Source organism: Nothoprocta perdicaria, unplaced genomic scaffold, assembly GCF_003342845.1.
Source record: "Nothoprocta perdicaria isolate Ctin4 unplaced genomic scaffold, notPer1 scaffold_280, whole genome shotgun sequence".
In the NCBI taxonomy this organism is placed as follows: domain Eukaryota; kingdom Metazoa; phylum Chordata; class Aves; order Tinamiformes; family Tinamidae; genus Nothoprocta; species Nothoprocta perdicaria.
In genome coordinates this window covers 721,396-740,184 of record NW_020455511.1, presented here as the reverse complement: position 1 = coordinate 740,184, position 18,789 = coordinate 721,396, and the positions used below count along the sequence as shown (strand labels likewise).

The window sequence follows — 18,789 nt, the reverse complement described above, 5'->3', positions numbered from 1 at the left end:
CGCGCCCGCCGCCCCGGGCGCCCCCCGCGCCTTCTGCCTCGGCGCCGAGCCCGGCACGCTCTTCGTGGGCTCGCGGCACGGCCTCGTGGAGCTGCGCCCCGGCGCGCGCACGGTGAGGGCCGCGCGGCGACGCCTCCTGCGGGGCGGACAGGCCCTGCCCGCCGCCTCTGTGTGTCGCTGCTTGTCGCTACAAGACGGATTTTGAGGCTTTTTTTGGGTGGTCCTCCGACCTGTTCTGCCTTTGTGGTTTAATACAAAAACTGCCGCACGCACGCAACACGAATGTGTGTATTTACCACAGGTTATTCCCATGGCTCTGTCACAACGCAGCAGTCGTGTCGTGGTCAGGAGGCCAAAGGAAACAGTACAGGGGTGATGAAGGAAGGGTGCAAGGGACAGTCTGTTAAACAACCTCCCTCACTGGCACTGCTGAAATGTGCCCCGAATCCCACGTGGCGCTGGGTTACCGCTCTTTTCCGTGGGCACACACTAGGAGGCAAATGAGCTCCCTTGCTCCATGCTGCTGCTGGTGTCAAAAATGAGCAAGATAAATCAAGTCTCACAGTGTTGCTGTCTTGTTTGCCCCCATTTGTGGGTTTCCTTATGGTCTACATTCCTTAGCATAGGAAGAGCAGTTTCCTGTGGGTGAATATGCCGTTACATGGTACATCAGCTGTTCCGTGGTGCTGCCCATGTGCTCTCATGTGCCATGTGGCTTTGTGTGGATATGCCCTTACCCGTTATCCTGTCATCCTTACAGAAAGCCAAGTGAACTGATACACATTTAACCTTTCTGTGTCCAGGCGACCAGAGAAATCTCCTTGATTGCGGAGGGCTTTTTGCCGGAGGATGGAAGTGGCTGCGTCGTGGGCCTGGAGGAGCTTCCAGAGCAGGAATGTGTGTGTGTTGCCACAGCAGCTGGAGACATCCTGCTGTGCAATCTCAGCACGAAGGAGGTGAGCTGGCCAAGGGAGAGAGATGGGCCCTGAGGTATTTCAGTGGAAAGGAAAGGTTTAGTTTCTTCCGGACCATTGACGTGTTTATGATATGTTGACTATGGCTGGTCTCCATTCTCATCTGGACAGATGGGCTGATTTCTGTTGGTGGCCGGGCCATGACCAAGGGCAGAATATATGCTCGGTAAAATAACTGGAATCCAAATTGCCAGGCTGTTTCTGTGTGTTTGCTAAGGGTGGGATGGTGACATGCACACAGCAGCAGGGGATCCACTCTATGTAGAGTCCCACAGGAATGGGACACTGCTGAGAGTGGGTACAGAGAACAAATATGTGTAACTTGTAGTTTAGCTACCTTTGTATTGGTTATTTTTATTATCAATCAATGTGGAACATTGTGCTGAAATACTGACTTAACTGCAAAGAGGAGAAGTTGGTATGTTATTTGAAGAACATTTGGAATAAAAAATTAAAAGGCAGCAAGGAGAAAACAATATATGTGCAGGTATGGCAGTTGGCGAGATATTTGCTAATTTGTACAATCTTCAGCAAGACCCTTTATGATCTCAGCAACAGTTTTGGAAATCTCTGTCAGCCTCTATTCCTGGTAAGAGCTCCCTGAGTATGAGCCCAAGAGTACCATTTACAGGGAGGCGTGAGAATAGTGGTCAACGCGGACTAGCTGTCAGATTGTAATTATTTCCAGCTTACCCATATTGAATCCTGCTTTGTTCAGATTATTGGTTTGATTTGCCTAAACCACTTAAATGTAAAATTAAAATTTGTCTGAAAACCACTGAAAAACATGCTTTGTATTGTGGCTTATTACTCGTCACTACACTGCACTGTCGGGTAGATCTGAGTTGGAGTTTAACATCAGATCCTGTATTTCAAGGCTTTTTGACTCACTGTCTTGGCTTTAAATTTATGTTATTTTGATGAAGATTGGGTACTAGGAAAGAGACCTGGAAGTTACTCAGCCTGTTCTGAAATTTCTTACATGTGAGAGATGGCCATTCTGCACAGTAGTGTCCAGGATGCTATTCCATTTACCTGAAGTGATTGGGATAACCAAGCTTAATTCTTTGAACAGCATCATCTTCCGTCTTACACAGTTGCCCTATGCCATGGCTGTCTGCAAATTAAGATAATGATGCATGGTAGAAGTCTTCTGCCCACTGCTGCTCCTTGACAGCTCAGTAACCTTTTGAGTTCTCTTGTTTTTTTTTTTTCAAAAATTTCACTGAGGCAAGTGGAACAATATGCAGTTTCCAAGTTTAGCCTACACAAGAAACTTGTGAAATCAGAACCTGAATGGATTTAGCATCCACTAGCTGCATGTTGCAGCTCTCAACACAAGACTTATTATGCCCGTGTTATGTGGCACAAAGCCAGTTGCCTGGTTGGATCTGCGGTTGCACTGATAATACTGGTATTGAGAATGTACGTCCTGACATAAGACTGACTGCTGCATAACAAAAGCTCTTGGGAACAAACAGTGTAAACTCTGACTTGTGGTTTTGCTAAGTATGAAAGCATTTCCTTGGCTTGGTGACTGGTAGATACCACCCTGGGATATTGCTGCCAATGCAGTCACTGCTCAGCAGTGACCCCATTTCTCTCTTGTAGGTGGAATGTGTTGGCACAGTGGACAGTGGTCTGAGCACAATGAGCTGGAGTCCTGATCAAGAGCTTGTCTTGCTTGTAACAGGTACTAACAATATTATATAAGCTTCTTGTCTTTAGGAGAGAGCTTATACTGGTGACTAAAGTGTGTAAAATACAGTTAATTTCAGGATATTGACATCAAAATACAAGATGCATCAGTCTTTCATATCCTTCAAGGATATATGATTTGATTTTGCATCGAAGAAGTGAGGACTCGTGTTACATTCTCAGGTGTCTTCTTAGTAATCAAAATTTCTTCTTGTCCTTTTTTTTTTTTTTCCAACATTTCTACAGATGTTTCTCCCCTAGAAAATAAAGTTAGAGGGTACCACTACAACTAGAGGCAACTAGAGGTACCACTCTAACTAGGAGTTAGAGGGTACCAATACAAATTACTTAGTCCTTCCCAAAACAGAATTAACTGTGGTAGGTTGCTCCAGGCAATCCAGTCCAGGTCCAGTCAAGTTTTAAATGTCTCCAAGAATGGAGACTCCACCACTTCTCTGGGAAACCTATTCCTATGGTAAAACACTCTCACTGTGAAGGGAATTTGATCTCGGTTCATCTCCTGATGAACTTCAAAAGATGAACTGCATGTTCTCCCTCCCGCCCACCTCAGTTAGGTATTTGCACACATTGATCAACTTCCCCACCCTACCATAGCCCTTGCTCCTAGCTTAACAGTCCCAATTCTCTCAGCATCATCGTCTTTGAGAGATATTCCAATAACTTCCATCACCTTCGTGGACCCTCAGTGTATTCACTCCGATATGTCCGTGTCTCCTGGACTGGGGAGCCAAGCACTGGACACAGCACTCTTGTCCATCAGGGACGTGTTGTTCAACAGCACCCTCAGGACCTTTTGTGCCAAGCTGCTCTGCATACAGTCAGCCTGCAACCACTGTAGGAAGACCCCCAAGGTGACCACCATTGATCATCTTCTTGTTTTTAGAGCATCAAGAAAAATATTTTAGAAATAGTATTTTGAAAGTGGGAAGGATCTCTTAAGAATACACCAGGAGGTTTTGTTTTGAAGAGAGTGTAAGGTGTTATAACACTTTCAAACAGTTGTAGCTTGGCTTTGAGAGACTCTTGGCTTTGAAGTCTGTGTTCTCTTTTGTATCATTTTATTATTAAAAACTTTTCTATCCTAAAATCCATGACAGGATAGGACAACACAGGAAAAATCCTTTTTACAATTTTACATCTACTGGAGTTACCATTGCTAATATTGTTTCATGTCTACCCTGTAGGTCAGCAAACCCTCATTATGATGACAAGAGATTTTGAGCCCATTACAGAAAAGCAATTCCACCAAAATGATTTTGGAGAAGGTGAGAGGTTTCACTGAAATGAAGTTGCTCAGACTGATTTCAGCAATGTGTTACAAAATACCTATTAGATAAAGAAATGGAGCTGAGTATTTATTAGACCCCAGGGGCCATTGTACGCTGTAATGCTGCTGGGCAGATTAAGGGAAATGTCAATAACTATTCCAGCTGTCAGCAGAAATCCAAGCAAGTTCCCTGTCCTTGAGTACTTCCTGAGCTATGAGCTAAAGGTTCCTGTGACCATACAGATTTAAGTCTGTATGGAAGATGTGGGTGGCTTCGAGTTGTGTTTGTTCACTGTGTTGTGTAAATTAGCCTTGTAAATCTTCTATGATTGTTTCTTTTCAGAAAAGTTAGTTGCTCTTGGCTGGGGTAAAAAGGAGACACAGTTCCATGGATCAGAAGGAAAACAGGCAGCTCATCGCAAGCAAACGGTACTTTGGTCTTTTTTAAATTTTATTATTATTATTCTTTAAATATTGGACCTAGCTTTTCCAGAATGGGTGCTTGTATAAAGTGATTTTTTTTTCTTTTCTGCAATCCTGGTCTTCTACCACCTTTCCTTGTAGTTGGCCTGTCTCTTTCTCAGATTTCTTTTGTGGTCATTTTCCTATCTGAAGTTCAGCACTCTTACCCTTCTCCTAATTCAGGGCAACAGTGGAAATGTTCACAACTGTTCATGTGGACTCTAATGCAAAGAGATTTCTGAGCATTGAATTCTGAATTTATTATATACTAAGCCATTAATATGTCCAGGAGCTGTAAAATATACAGCATACATTTCAGCCGAGAACAGGAGAAATAGCAGTGGGCTGAGCTCCTTTATGACCTATCATAAGGCAAGGAACTTCAAATCTTTACTCCTTTGTCTAATGTTTTTCTATCTGAGTCTTGTTCAGAGAAAAAAAGAGAGTAGATAAGCATGTGAATAGACAGACATGTACACATGCAGGAAAAGGAGATTGAATTCACATACCATTTAATTACTAGTGTTTTTAACAGTAACATCTGCAAAGAATTTTTACCTCTGTAGCCTTAAGTTGTTTTTAATGGGTTAATTCCATGACAAGGCTCTTGAAAGATGAAGCTTGAAAGAGCGGTGAGCTCTATATAAGCTAAACCAGCAGTTGCTTTTCTGAGCTTTGACACAGTTTTGTCAAATTTCTGAGCTTTTTGTTCTGTGTAAATTTAGGAAGTGCTACCTGCTTCAGCTTGGGATGACAGAAGGCCTCGAGTGGCTTGGAGAGGAGACGGGCAGTTTGTTGCAGTGAGTGCTGTCTGTCCAGAGACAGGTATGGGACAAATTGCTTTGAAATATTAACATGCCTGGGAGGTCTTTTGAGTGGAAACAAGGCAAGGCCAGACATAGCTCTTGGTCCCATAAAAGTAAACCATGGTCCCTTGAAGTTGGAACGTTGAATTAGTTACATGCTCTAGTTATACCAAAAAAAAAAATAGTCTTTTGAACACTTCCTTGGGAGTCTGATTTTTGTACTGAGAAGGGCCATGAGTACTACCCAACCTCTTTTTTTTTTCCACTAGTTTTGAATCGGTGTTCAGGTCACCTGATAAGCACAGGGTAGGGATCTCCAGTGACCTTTCAGTGCCAAATGGAAGAATCTTTTTGTGTCTCTCAAAACACACTGTCCTTCTTAATAGCAGTTTAGACTTAAACGTTTTTGTTTTGGTACTGATTTTACCCTAAAGTTTTCCCTAAAAACGAAAAATGTAACATTCACATTTTTTTTTGAAAAAACTGTAGTTGCTGCTTTTCATGATCAGTCTTATGGTGCACTGTAAGTGCATTTAATTGACTTGCTGAACTGTACCAGCCATCCATACAGTTTGAGCTTTGCCTTTCAGTATTTCACATTAAAAGGAGTTTGCATTCATGGGAAGATCATAACATTTCATCTGGGAAAACTGGAGAGGGAAATGGTCACCTGTGGAAGTGTATGAAAGGGAAAGTTCTATATTAGATTGAGAGTCCTTTCGGTCATTCTTTTTGGGAGAACTGCCTGAAACAGGCAACTGTGGTGTTCTTACACCTTGAGGTGCGCAAGAGAAGCCTCCTCTCCATGAATGTGCACCAGGATTTCCTCCTCTTGACTGTTTCAACCATCTGAAATTTAGAAAGGTCCGTTTCTGATGTCTTCCCACACCCTTATCTCCTTGCTTCTGAAACCTGCAGGTGCTCGCAAGATCCGCGTATGGAACAGAGAACTTGTGCTGCAGTCAACAAGCGAGCCTGTCCCAGGATTAGAACAAGCATTAGCCTGGAAGTGAGTAGCAAGCACTCTGCATGCTGGCAGCCTGGTGCTGATTCTTAATCCCTTAATGCATTTGAGAGCTCAGCTGTATACAGAGGAATAGTGCTATTTGCGTTGTCTCTGCTCACACTTCACCACTAGTCTGAGTGTAACAAGCTCTACAAAATGTTTCTGTAGCACCCATGACTGTAAACAATGCTGAAGAAAATACATACATTCTACTACTCCTTTTCTTTAAGTCCCTTTTATGTGAAAGCTTTATTTCTGGAGAATTTTGGAGTCGATTGTTGTTTAAAAAGATAGTGGATGTATTAGCAGCCACTTTTCATATGATTTTGTTTTAAGACCCTCTGGAAGCTTGATGGCATCCACACAAGAAAAACCCAACAGACACGATGTTGTTTTCTTGGAAAAAAATGGACTTCTTCATGGAGAGTTCACCCTCCCCTTCCAGAAGGGGCAGGTTAAGGTAATTTCTTGTCTTCTTCAGTTAAAATATAATGATAAGAAAGGCATACATCATGCCCCCGAAACTAGGATGAAACCTTTAGCTTAATTCTTATTGCTGGTTCTGCTGAAAAAGCCAGTCTTTTCATGGGGAAGAAGCCTATGGATGCAATCTCCTTAGTAGACTATGGTATGGTTTTAGAGGCAGATATTTGTAGTGGTTCTTCTGGCTGTGCATACCTTCTGTTAGGCAAAAGCTTCACAGCTGCTGTCCAGGATGTCAGCTAGTGCAGGAGTGAGCTGAAATACCCTATTGGAAACAATGCAAGTGAGAATTATTTTCTCACTACTGGGCTGTTGTTTCAGCTTCTGCCTTTGGATGCTGAGAGCCCTTTTGGCAGATGCTTTGTCAGTGCAAAAACTGGAAAGGAGGAACTGTGCAGTCATGTCGGTCCTTCTATCACCTCCTCAGCTGTGCAGAACCTCTGTGAGAGGGATATTCCGTGATTCAGTCTCTCAGAAGCTTGGATGCTTTCTCAGCCCTTTAACCCTTGCTCCTTACACTCTTAAAAGATGAGTGAGTCAGATCTTGCAAACCAGTCTGGAGCACTCCCTCCCTTCCTGATTGTTTCTGCAGATTAATGAACTGCTCTGGAACGCAGACTCTACGATCCTGGCTATATGGCTGGAAGACCTTAAGAAGGATGAGAACTGCAACCCAAACTGTTACGGTGAGAGCGCTCTGTAAGGCTTCGGCTTTTTTGATAACATGGTCAGCACTGGTGTTCCTTGGCTAGTTCAGACCTGTGGAGAGGTTTCCCTGCACCTCAGGGACCCCTATGCAATTCAACTTGAGCTCAAAGCACCTGAATGATTCTAAGGCTTTGGCTTTTCTAAACGAAATGTGCAGTTAAGATTTTCTTTAGGCTTCTTGAAGCAGCTTATTGACTGGAGGGTAGGGAATATCTTTTCCATTGCATTTAACACTCCCCAAGAAAGCAGTGGCAAGGGAAGGCTTTAAATGGCTTTCAAGCAGTAATCTCTGGTAACTATTTGTTTGCTGCAGTTCAGCTATGGACCACAGGAAACTATCACTGGTACCTGAAGCAAAGCCTGCATTTTGGCAACCTGGAGAAAAACCGCTTGGTATCGCTGCTGTGGGACCCCATAATCCCATATCGACTGCACATCCTGTGCCAGGGTTGGCACTACCTCTTCTATGACTGGCATTGGACCACAAACCACGGGATGGGGGAGAGTAGCCAGCATGTGGCAAACGTGGCTGTCATAGATGGAGGTAAGCACTGGGAATGCTCTGGAGCTTTGGAATCAGAGGGGATGCTGCAGCCCAGCCAGGACTGCTGTGCTGCTTCTGTTTCCACAAAGTTGTCAGTAAGAAGGACCATGGAATTGGTGGAAACAGCTTGGTTTCTTTCTCTTTTCTTCCACAGACAAAGTACTTGTCACAGCATTCCAGCACGCTGTGGTGCCCCCACCGATGTGTACCTATCAGCTCCAGGTCACACAGGCAGTGAATCAGATTGCCTTTCACACAGATCCCAAGCACAGTGGGGACCTGGCTGTCCTCGATGCTGGTAACAGGATCACCTTGTATAGATACGGTGAGAGAATATTGCAGTGTGTTGTTAGAAGAAACTTGCTCTCCCTGAGAGTACAAGGACAACTGTGGTCCTGGTCACATGAATGTTCAGTAGTCAGGAAGCAGATACAGGGGGCTCAGGCGTAGATCCCAAATCTCTATCATATTCCCAGCAGCTTGGGCAGCAGAGGAGCATCTTGTTGGTGAGTTAACTTTGTGAGATGGCCGCGTCCAGCAGTTGACTCTGTGCTCACGCTGGTGACATCCATCTGCCTGGATGCCAGCAGGACCAGAGGCTGTTACTGTTACCTTTAAGTTTTGTACTGTGACATTATGAGGTAGTTATGTTCCTCAGTGTGAATTAATTAGGATTAATGAGTTAATCATACAGCATGTGAACATAATATATTATGATTGTAATATCTTCCTGTAACTCTGCTTTCTTTTTAGCTTTTTTTTTCTTTTCTTTGTTTTCTGATGTCTTTTTTTTTCTTTTTTTTTCCTCTCTTTCTGTTTTTTCTTCCTTTCTTTTTTAACCTTTTTTTTTCCCTTTCATCAGGACAGGACACAGTGAAGGACTCCTCTGTCCGATTAGGAGCTGTAGGTGGAAACGGATTTAAAGCAGCTGTGGAAACACCATCCCTGGATAAAACATACAGGTAATACAGAACTAGCCCAGGAGGGAAGTGAGGGTACCTGGCTAGATGATTCAGAGATCACAGCTCTGACCTCTACCTGAAGCTTTTCAAGACGTGTGTCTGCATAGGAGGCTGTGCTGAGAAGATCTTGGCCTTTTGCAGAGCAGAGTTTCTGGGGTAGCCTACAGAAATTAGGTTATTTTTATTTCTGTTTTTTCTCTTATTATGTGGCAGAGTTGATGTGGGCAGCATCACCGGTGAGGCGATGAATCCCCTGGGGCTTCGATTTCTCACCTGGCTGCCAGATGACAGCTTTCTGGTGGTTGGTCAGGAGCAACATGCTGCTCGGTCTGTCCTTCACCATCTGACTGCACCACCTCATGTGGCTGGAGCTGAAGAGCAGTGCCTGGATTTACGGTACTAGAGAAATGTGTCTGTTACTGTTTGTGGGGTCTGAGACACCTCCATACTGTGCTTAGGTGCAAGTAAATCTCTCACAAGTGCAGCCTGGAGGTTGAGGAGTGGGGAATTTGGCCTCTGTTCTTGCAGAATATACGACGTACGTCATGAAACTAGCTACTGGACAGCATCTCCCTGTAGTCCTAATGCCTGCGTCCAGCATGATGAGAGGTCATATGCCCGCAGGCCTGTGTTGGTGTCAGGTGTCTTTTTTTCTCTGTCTGAATATGAAGCCCTCAAGGGGACTTAATTCCTCTGTTCTCCCCTTTGACTATCATTACCAAGCCAATGTAGAGGGGATTGCTGCCCTTGTTATTCCTCTTGCCCTCAATGCCTGCCACACTTTGTGTCTGCAGTTGAACTAAAACCAGAGCACAAAAAGAAGCCACTTGGGCTCCAGAAATCTGCTTGCTTCTAGAGGGATCCTGAGAGGCCCTTTCTAATGCAGTCAGTGGATATAGGTTGATTTGCTATAGAGCTATAGAGCAAAAAGTGAGTTGTGCAGAGAGCAACTAGCACTATTAGGCCAAATGCATGTTGACTAAGATTGCTGATTCTCTGTAATGCCGGTATCAACTTAGAGAGGTGTGAAAAGACTTTGCAGAGACCCTTAAATCAGCAAGGTGTGTGTCCATTCTAGAGAGGGGCACCTTTCCACCTCGCTGCGGGAAATACAGAGCGTGGGTGTTACGTATCTCCTGTCACTCTGATGTTCTTTGTCTTTTGTGCCTTATCCTAGGCTGTCTGTGTCAGTAGATGGAGAAGTGATCAGTCTGTGTTGCAGCCCAGTGACCCGAACTGTAGCTCTACAGCTGGCTGATGGGCAGGTTCTGAAGTACCTCTGGGGTGAGCTGATGTCCATTCAGAGTCCTGAACAGAGTAAAGTCACAGATTCCTCCAAAGGTTTAATGAGATGATTCTGCTTTCAGGGACATGGGTGGCTCTTGCTGTTATTTGATGCTGCATGTTCTTTTTGCTCCCAGAATCAGGTTAAAATTAGTGATTTGTTCCTGCAAGTAGTTAATATTGCTAAGAATGGTAGCTCTGACTGTGTGCTTTGAAAAGAAGATGGCTGGGTTAGTACTTTAAGTAATGCTGACTGACTGCCAAGTCCTTGACAGTTCTCCCTTGTTGCACAGTGGAACAATGATGCTGCTGGGCCCACAGAAGTTACCACCTTCCTGTCTGTTGTGTGCTGGTCTTCCTTTCTGTCAGATGTTGAAATATTGTAGCTTCTGCAAGTATACCTGGCAGCAGTTCCCTTGGGGTACAGGTCTTCTGGTGTAATTTCTGGAGCTTTGGCTGGAAAACAATTTTGATCTTCCTTGTTTAGAGGCTTCCACTCCACTCCTTGAGCCCTGGCAAACCAGGAACGGTTCTGCTGTTCGTTTCCCTCACCCTTGTGTGCAGACTTCTCTCACCAGAATCAATGGAGAAGTAAGTAAGAGAGCGAGCAACTTGAATTCCTAATAGTCCCTGTATTAAATATCTGCTCATTCTCTGGCCATATTCCAGTGATGCTTAACTGTTCTTCTCATAAAGACATATGCAGAGCAGAGAGATGATCTTTCCTTGTCTTGTAGAGCATTTGTCATGGCTTATGGCTAACACAGTCTCTCCTTCCTACTAGTACTATAAATATGATTAAAGAGTGAGGAATTGCAAATGTAAAGTTACCAGCAGTCACTGCTCTCCTATGTGTGAAAAGAGTATTTTGTTCTATTTTATGTAAGTTACCCCATTGACAGTTAAATCTGCACCAAATTAGACCAGATCTATTCCTGCTGTTTCCTGTTAGTGATTGTTCCTGCTTCTTATAATTGTAAGAAATGACTAGCTTTTGCAATGATAGTTCTATGATTTCTTAACATCCGTGGACACCCAAGTGAATAGTTTACTAATGCTTTTCCTCTGGTGCTCTGGAACCAATGCTGCTGAGTAAAAAGCTGTGATTTGGTATGACTTCTGTTCTGCTACTGCAGAATTGATGTGACAGCATAGATGAAACTGTTTTTTAAGCACAATGCTTAACAAAGAAGCAGTCCTGGTGCAGAGATTGGATGACTGCCTATCCAGCTTCTCTTCAGTAATTCACTTAATTCACCTAATTCACAGTAATTCATAGTGAAGTGCTGAGTACCTTATCATAAGGAAATTTCAGTCTAATGGTTATCAGCTGGTGATGATGAAAATTGTGACCATTTGTAATTGTCATCCTTTTTCTTTACAGGAGGTGATCTTAGGCCTTACAGATCGATGCCGATTTTTTATTAACGATACTGAGGTACCAAAGCGTGTGCCCTTTGTTGCATCCCTTTGTCCTTTGCTAATTGTTCCTGTTCTGCTCTGCACAATGATAAACTTAATTACCTTTCTGCAGGTAGCTTCCAACATCACCTCATTTGCAACATACAATGAGTTTTTGTTGGTGACAACCAACTCCCACACCTGTCAGTGCTTCTCTTTGAAGGACACCACAGTGAAAGGTAAAGATAGCTCTGACTACCTGCTGCTGACAGCTTGTGGCCCTTAACTTTCAACCACAACATATCCCTACTTTTCAATTCCAAACCAACTGCCTTTTGGTCACTTAAACCAACTACTTAAATGACAGAAGAGGGAGGTTGCTCTTAAAAGTCTCACAGAGAGCAAAGAGCATAGGAGCACAGGTTTGTATGCCATATGCTCTTCTTAGGAGTTGTCCCCAACTTGTTGTCCCTTTCTCCATTCTTTTTAACGGGTTAATTCTACATTGCCTCACTCCCCTTCAGATTCATAGCCAAGAAAAGTCTCTGTGCAATTTGAGGGTGCACAGTAGGAAAGGGTGACCAAGTACATACAGTTTTTGGTGTATCTGGCTCTGAGAAATACAGACACCTTAGGAAAAGCAGAATGGCAAGTTACTAGTCCAGTGCTGCTATCATCTTGTCTCTTGAGCTTTAAGTTCGTGAGGCAAGGAGGAGACGTTTCTGTTTTGTGTAGAGCAGTGCTCGGTCCTGAGGGATCTGGAACAACTGAGCACCACTGACTGAATTTTTGACTGTGTGACAATGTTTGGGAGCATCTGTTCATGCAGTAGGACTTTTCAAAGCCGCAGAGCATTGCTTGGAGGAGCAGGTGCCTTGTGTGCGATAACTGTGCTATCTGCAGCCCTTCAGACTGGCCTGAGCAGTGCTGTGGTGCCCAGCAGTGAGGTTGTGCGCAATGTGGAGCGGGGCTCCCGCATCGTCACCCTCGTGCCCCAGGACACCAAGGTTATTCTGCAGGTGAGTGTCCTGCCCCTCTGCCGTGAACTGGTGCATGGGGTTTGTCTCAGTTTGCAACACGTGCAGTCCTGTCCTATCCCACTGCAGGGAGCCACATTGCGAGTCTCCAGCTGTCTGGAATGATTTGAACATGTCCGCGGGAGCTACGAGATTCACACTGGCAGTTAGGGGAACCCCAGCCAGAGCTGGGGAGGGATATACACATTCCTACTGTCAACACTTAGTGCCACGTTTTGACAACGCCCCTTGTGAATCTCAGTCCCCCATCTTGGTGTTTGTGTGAGTTAACAGCCCTCCATTAGTCTTGGCACCAGGTTAGCCAGATCAGTCTGCTCGCTGTGAGAACAAGGAGAGGTTCCTAGAACAGGAAGGGGTTTTCTTTAGAAGGCATCTCTGGAAGTCTGCAGTCCAGCATGCTGCTCAAAGCAGGGCTGATAGGAAGGCTACATCAGGTCTTGTCCTGATCTAGCATTCAAGGCTGTGTCTATGCAGTGATACATGTCTCAACATGGATAAAACACCAGAAAATTCTTCTGTCCAAACAGAACATTTTGTGTAACTTGTAGTCATACCTCTTGGCCTTTTGCCAGGCACCTCTCAGAAGTCCAATTCTGTTGATTCTGATTCTTTCCAATTAAAAGATGTTCCATCAGTGTTCTCCAGTCTCTGTCTCTCTCAAAGAAAGTGGTTCTTAATGAGAGAATTTAAAAATATATGTATAGTCTTCATAGGAAAGAGAAATACTCACTTTGGCAGTAATCTAACAGGCAATTAACAATCTGGATATCCTCGCAGATTGCCTTCCTGGAATTTAACTTTGCTAGCAAAACAGCACAAAAGCAGTGTAGACATTTTTTTTTTCCCACTCATTTGGGGTTTTCTCTGCCAGGTCACCTGCACCCTAGATTTTCTACCATTATACAATTGGCCTTTCAAAAAGGCCAGAAACTATCCCAGTGAGCCAGTGGGCAGCAGACTAGCAGGAGCAGAGTGGAGCTCTTCAGATAGATGCCTTCGACCCGTTAGAATGTGTCTGTACAGTTTGGCCCTTAATGTAGTATCTTGGGTCACAGGAAGAAAATTCTTCAGAGGCTGGATTTTATAGTTTGAGGACAAGTTTTACACCTGCTGAATTCCTCTACTTGGAGAATTCTGTGCTTTTAAGTGTTTTTTCCAGACTGTGACATCTTTACGCTTGCAGTTTCCTGAAGATAAAATATTTCTAAGCTGAGAGAATATTAATATATTTCTCCCAGATTCATTAAAATGAGCAAAGAGACCCCTGTACCCACCAGTAACAGACAAGTCTGGAAGAACTGATCTGTTCTTACTTTGCCTTGGACTAGGTAGAATAATTGCAAGAAAAAAATGTTTGAATCTTGTTTTGTAGATGCCAAGAGGGAATCTGGAAACCATTCACCACCGAGCTCTAGTTCTTGCTCAAATTCAGAAGTGGCTGAACAGGCAAGTGGCACTTGTTCATTATAGTCTTCCTTTCCTCACTCCGATATGTTTGAGAGGCAGCTGGCCTGTTTCTGTCGTGTTGAGCTGTGGTGCTGAGAAGGGACGGAGGCTGGACTGAAGGAATAGACTTTTCAGTGGAAATGAAAACTGTTCCTGAGACTACGAGCCAACGTTCCAGCTTTCAGCAGTCCCAGCTGGCTGCCACTGCCACTGCAGGGTTTACATGTGTGCCAGGACTGGGTGGACAGAAGGAATACCTTAGTCTGCTCCCTTCTCTGGACATTTAGGGCACTTTACAAAGTAACATGCTACTTTTCATGATATGTTTGTTTAATCCTTTTTTTTTACATTGAAGTTTTCAGAAATGGAAGTTGCCCCACAAGATTGAGATGTAGTGAGTTTTTCTTTTCTTTGTTTCTTTTGGTTTTGTTTTTCTTTTTTTTTTTTTTTCCTCTGAAGTGAAAGGCCTGTCTCTCACTGTCCCATTGCTGGGGCTGGGAACCATTGTGATTAGCCTTGCACATCTTATAAGGCAATTTAAATGGTTTCTTGCCCGACCTGTTACTCACATCCCACCGTGTTTCTCCTTTCCTCTAAAGAGTTGTCTTTGTTTTTGGATATTGTACCTATCCAGTTTATAAACTGCACTATTTAATGTATTCCCTCAGGCTTATGTTCTGGGAAGCATTTCAATGTATGAGGAAGCTGAGAATCAACCTCAATCTTCTATATGATCACAACCCCAAGGCAAGTATGCTCAGCTCTCTTCCACACTTTTCTGTATCACCTGAAGTCCATTGGCTTTTAGCAATAGACTCCAAAAGAGCAGGTGGTGCTGACAGTTCTGCTTTCAGGAGGGATGATCAGCTCTGAACTGATGTTCTTACACAGGCAGGTTGAGTCTAGCATATCTTTTGTCTTGCTTATTGGAATGAAGGTCCTTAAAATTGCTCTCCTTACTTTACTAGTTCAGAATAACAGTAGTAATATTTTGTTTGTTTCAGGTATTTCTGGAAAATGTAGAAACCTTTATCAAGCAAATAGATTCTGTGAATTACATCAACTTGTTTTTCACTGAACTGAAGTGAGTATAATTCTCCAGTTGGGGGCATGCATATAGTCAGTGATTGTGGATTCCTTTGCTTATGTACTGACAGCTGTATGGTGTGGATGCAAGGACTCAGCCAGAAATCTGGCATGATGGGTCACAAACACCTCAATAAATTCAGAAGTTTCAGGTACAATCATTGTCTTGCTGGTGAACTCCAGCTTGCAGATATTCAGTATGTTCTGCTAGCAGGAGATCAGGATCTGATTGTTTTGTTTTTTGTCTTATTTTTCTCCAAGTTGCTGTACAACGGTAAATGTGAATACAGAAGGTTTTGCACCCTCATAGGGAAGGGAGAGGAAGACAGCATTGCCTGTCTGAAATCTGAGCCCAGGTAGTTGCTTGGATTTCCTGTAGGGGCGCCCTTTCCATACATTTTTCTCTCAAGGACATAGAAACCAGTGACTTTAAGCCATTGTTAGCCTGAGGATTTCTTAGGCTTGCTGAATTAAATACTTCTTTTAACAGCTGGCACTGTCACTCAGTTTCTCTATTTTATTCTTTTTTATCTTAACTTTTATTCTGAAAGCACAAGAAATACAGCTTGAAAATTAACCTGTTTATCTTTATCCACAATGGAAGAATATCCATTTTAGTGGAAAGCAGTTGTATCTTGACAATCTTGCCTTCTAATTTTTTGTGTTCACAACGCAATTGTGAACTGAGATTCAGCTGGCAGGAATGAAAAACAGTGGAGAGCATCTTGGTTCTGTCAGGTAGTGTGACAGTTTGCCTGTTTGTACTGAATAAGTATATAAACTATATTATTGTGTAGTTAAACTCGGTGGTATGTGTTCTTTGCTTTGTGGTGGATTGTGTGATATAATGTGGTTCTTTCATTGCCTTTTTTTTTTATTTAGAGAAGAAGATTTCACGAAGAGCATGTACCCATCTCTGAATGGTAGCAGTAATGCTCAGCCACAGCAGCATTCAAATCCAAAAAAAGTAAACCTCATATGTGATGTGATGAGAGCTGCCATGGAACGCATTGACCCTCATAAGTGAGCAATTTCTTATTGTAGATGAAGGAACAGGGACTTCAAGGAAGTCATTTGTAGAAAAGGAAAACTGCTATTGCTGTCAGTTACTTTGCTTCAGATCCTCTGAGGGGATTTTTAGTCAGAGGTTCTGTGCTGCTGCTGCTTTCCTGGAAAGCATGATTAATGATTCCACAGGCAGCAAAACAGCTTTTCCCCTAAGGATTAAAGAGGTGGGGTTATTACAAGAATTTAGGAAATACAGCAGACAATTTAAAATTGCAGGAGGAATCTTTGTGTGATGGAGGGTAGAGATATAAGTGAGATCATCTTGGGGAGACGCTGGCTTTTTAGAGAGACCTTTCTGAAAAGTCTCACAGGCTTCCTCTGAAACTTGATTGCCTCTGTAATCCTGGTGTAAACATTCTTTCTGCCTCTTTCTGAATGCCAGTGTAGCTTTTTATTTCCATCTTTTTTAGATAAATCAAGATTTTCCAGGGCAGAGTGAAATACATTGTTAAACATGGAAATACATTGTTAAACCATTTTCAACTTTAAATCTGAAACAATAGATAGTGAAGCAAAAGAGAGTGGAGTGCTACTGAATCCTGGTAATATGAAATATCTTTCCCTGGAAAGTTTCAAGATAAAAAAATATTCTTAATTAGAAAAGCTAGAGGATGTATGAAAGTGGAAAGAACTTCCTGAAAGCTTTTCTCTCTAGGAAAAAAAAAAAAAAAAAAAAAGAGACTATTTTCAAGCAAAACTTGATTTGGAAAACTCTCTTTCAGCATATGTTCTTCTATGCTAGCTAGCATGGTAAAGCAGCTCACTTGTGTTCAAAACACACCTCCAGTCACGTTATATGTTAGGAGAAACATTCTGAGTAAAGTTTTCTTTCTCATTTATTCAGTTCTTTTTTCTTCTATGTGATCTGTTGCCCTTCCTTGAAGTGTGTCAGGGGTGGGGAAACAGTAACTTGAGTAGTTTTTCTATACAAAAATAGGAATAAACAGTCTTTCTGCTGTATCATTTTCTTTTACAACTTCCGTTTTCTTCAGATACTGCCTGTCGATACTGACAGCCTACGTAAAGAAAAGTCCTCCAGAGCTGGAAACTGCTCTCCAGAAAGTTCATGACCTTCGAGGTATAGTATCAGGAACCTAGAGGGGTTGAAAATGAGTCATCCTTTGTGATAGATTCTATATGGACCGGGATTATTCTGAAGGTTGTTTTAAAGTTCTTTTTTGAAGATAGGGGTTATGTACTTGCCTTCAGCTGATACTTTGCTCTAGAAATATCAGCAAGTAGCCCTAGATTTGAGCTGTTTTCTCCATCAGGGCTCAGTGTTTTTTATCCAGACAGGAATAGCAGCTTTCTGTTTTAGTTCCCTGTTTCTACAACTGGCAGGCTCTGTTTTTATCCTGTCCTGGTGCTTCTGACTTGCCATGGCTGCACACTGGGTGAGTTACTGTGCTTGGGCACGGCCTTGAAGCTGCCAGATGCCTGGAAAGTTTCAACAAGCAGCACAGATAAAATAACTCTCCTGTAGGACAGAAAGAGCAGTTAGATTAAATAAATTTGGTCTTTACCTGGTACTAAGAACATGTTTGATAGTTCTGTCCCTCCCTCAGAGAGGTGTTTCACTACTGTTGCTGTAGCTAATCATATGTTTTCTTTCTCTCACTCTTTCTTATGCTCTCTCTTGCTCTTTCTCGCTCTCACTCGCACACTTTCTCGTGCGCCCTCTCGTGCTCTTGCTCGCTCTCATGCTCTCGCTCGCTCTCTCATGCGCCCTCTCGCGCTCTCACTCGCTCTCATGCTCTCACTCGCTCTCTCGTTCGCTCACTCTCTTGCGCCCTCTCGCGCACACTCTCACGCGCTCACTCTCTTGCGCCCTCTCGTGCTGTCGCTCTTGCTCTCTCGCTCACTTGCTCGCTCGCTCTCTCACTCTCTCGCGCCCTCTCGCGCTCGCGCTCTCTTTCACTCGCTCTCGCTCTCTTGCGCCCTCTCGCGCTCTCGCTCTCACTCTCGCTCACGCTCTTGCGCCCTCTCGTGCTCTCACTTGCGCTCACTCTTTTGCGCCCTCTCGTGCTCTCACTCTCACACTCTCACTCGCTCTATTGTGCCCTCTTGTGCTCTCGCTCTCTCACTCTCTCGCTCGCACTCTCGCTCACTCTCTTGCGCCCTCTCGCGTGCTCTCTCTCTCTCACATGCTCTCACTCGCCCTCTCGCGCCCGCTCGTGTTCTTGCACACAACTCTTTTTCTCACTTTCACTCCTTCACTCTTTTTCACGCTCTCTTGCTCTCTTCCTTGCTCTTTTTCACTCTCTCCCTCTCACTCACTTTCTCTCTCACTCTTTCTCTTGCTTTGTCTTTCTCCTGCTTTCTTTCACTTTCTCTCTTGTTTTCTCTTTCGCTTTCTCTCTCTTTTTCTTTTTTCTCTCTATTTTTCTCTTTCTCTTTCTCTTTCTTTCTCTCTCTCTCTCTCTCTCTCTCTTTTCCTTTCTCTCTCTTTTTCTCTCTTTTTCTCTCTCTTTTTCTCTCTCTCCCTCTTCCTCTTCCTCTCTCTCTTTTTCTTTTTCTTTTTCTTTTTCTTTTTCTT

The 18,789-nt window shown here is 43.5% G+C and overlaps 1 protein-coding gene across 1 annotated transcript in view; it reads left to right on the top strand.

Moving 5' to 3' along the window:
• The first annotated feature begins 54 nt into the window (after positions 1-54).
• Positions 55-18,789, top strand: part of ELP1 (elongator complex protein 1) — a 34,309-nt gene continuing 15,574 nt past the window's right edge. Inside the window, exons 1-23 of the mRNA XM_026041267.1 lie at positions 55-112; positions 804-956; positions 2,586-2,667; positions 3,878-3,958; positions 4,304-4,389; positions 5,148-5,247; positions 6,147-6,237; positions 6,571-6,694; positions 7,310-7,403; positions 7,739-7,969; positions 8,124-8,294; positions 8,832-8,931; positions 9,145-9,327; positions 10,109-10,215; positions 10,703-10,806; positions 11,600-11,653; positions 11,750-11,855; positions 12,520-12,635; positions 14,026-14,099; positions 14,768-14,846; positions 15,104-15,183; positions 16,068-16,208; positions 17,246-17,331. Of these exons, the coding sequence (XP_025897052.1) occupies positions 2,625-2,667; positions 3,878-3,958; positions 4,304-4,389; positions 5,148-5,247; positions 6,147-6,237; positions 6,571-6,694; positions 7,310-7,403; positions 7,739-7,969; positions 8,124-8,294; positions 8,832-8,931; positions 9,145-9,327; positions 10,109-10,215; positions 10,703-10,806; positions 11,600-11,653; positions 11,750-11,855; positions 12,520-12,635; positions 14,026-14,099; positions 14,768-14,846; positions 15,104-15,183; positions 16,068-16,208; positions 17,246-17,331 (2,251 nt within the window). The 5' untranslated portion in view covers positions 55-112; positions 804-956; positions 2,586-2,624. The remainder of the gene's footprint in view (positions 113-803; positions 957-2,585; positions 2,668-3,877; positions 3,959-4,303; positions 4,390-5,147; positions 5,248-6,146; positions 6,238-6,570; positions 6,695-7,309; positions 7,404-7,738; positions 7,970-8,123; positions 8,295-8,831; positions 8,932-9,144; positions 9,328-10,108; positions 10,216-10,702; positions 10,807-11,599; positions 11,654-11,749; positions 11,856-12,519; positions 12,636-14,025; positions 14,100-14,767; positions 14,847-15,103; positions 15,184-16,067; positions 16,209-17,245; positions 17,332-18,789) is intronic.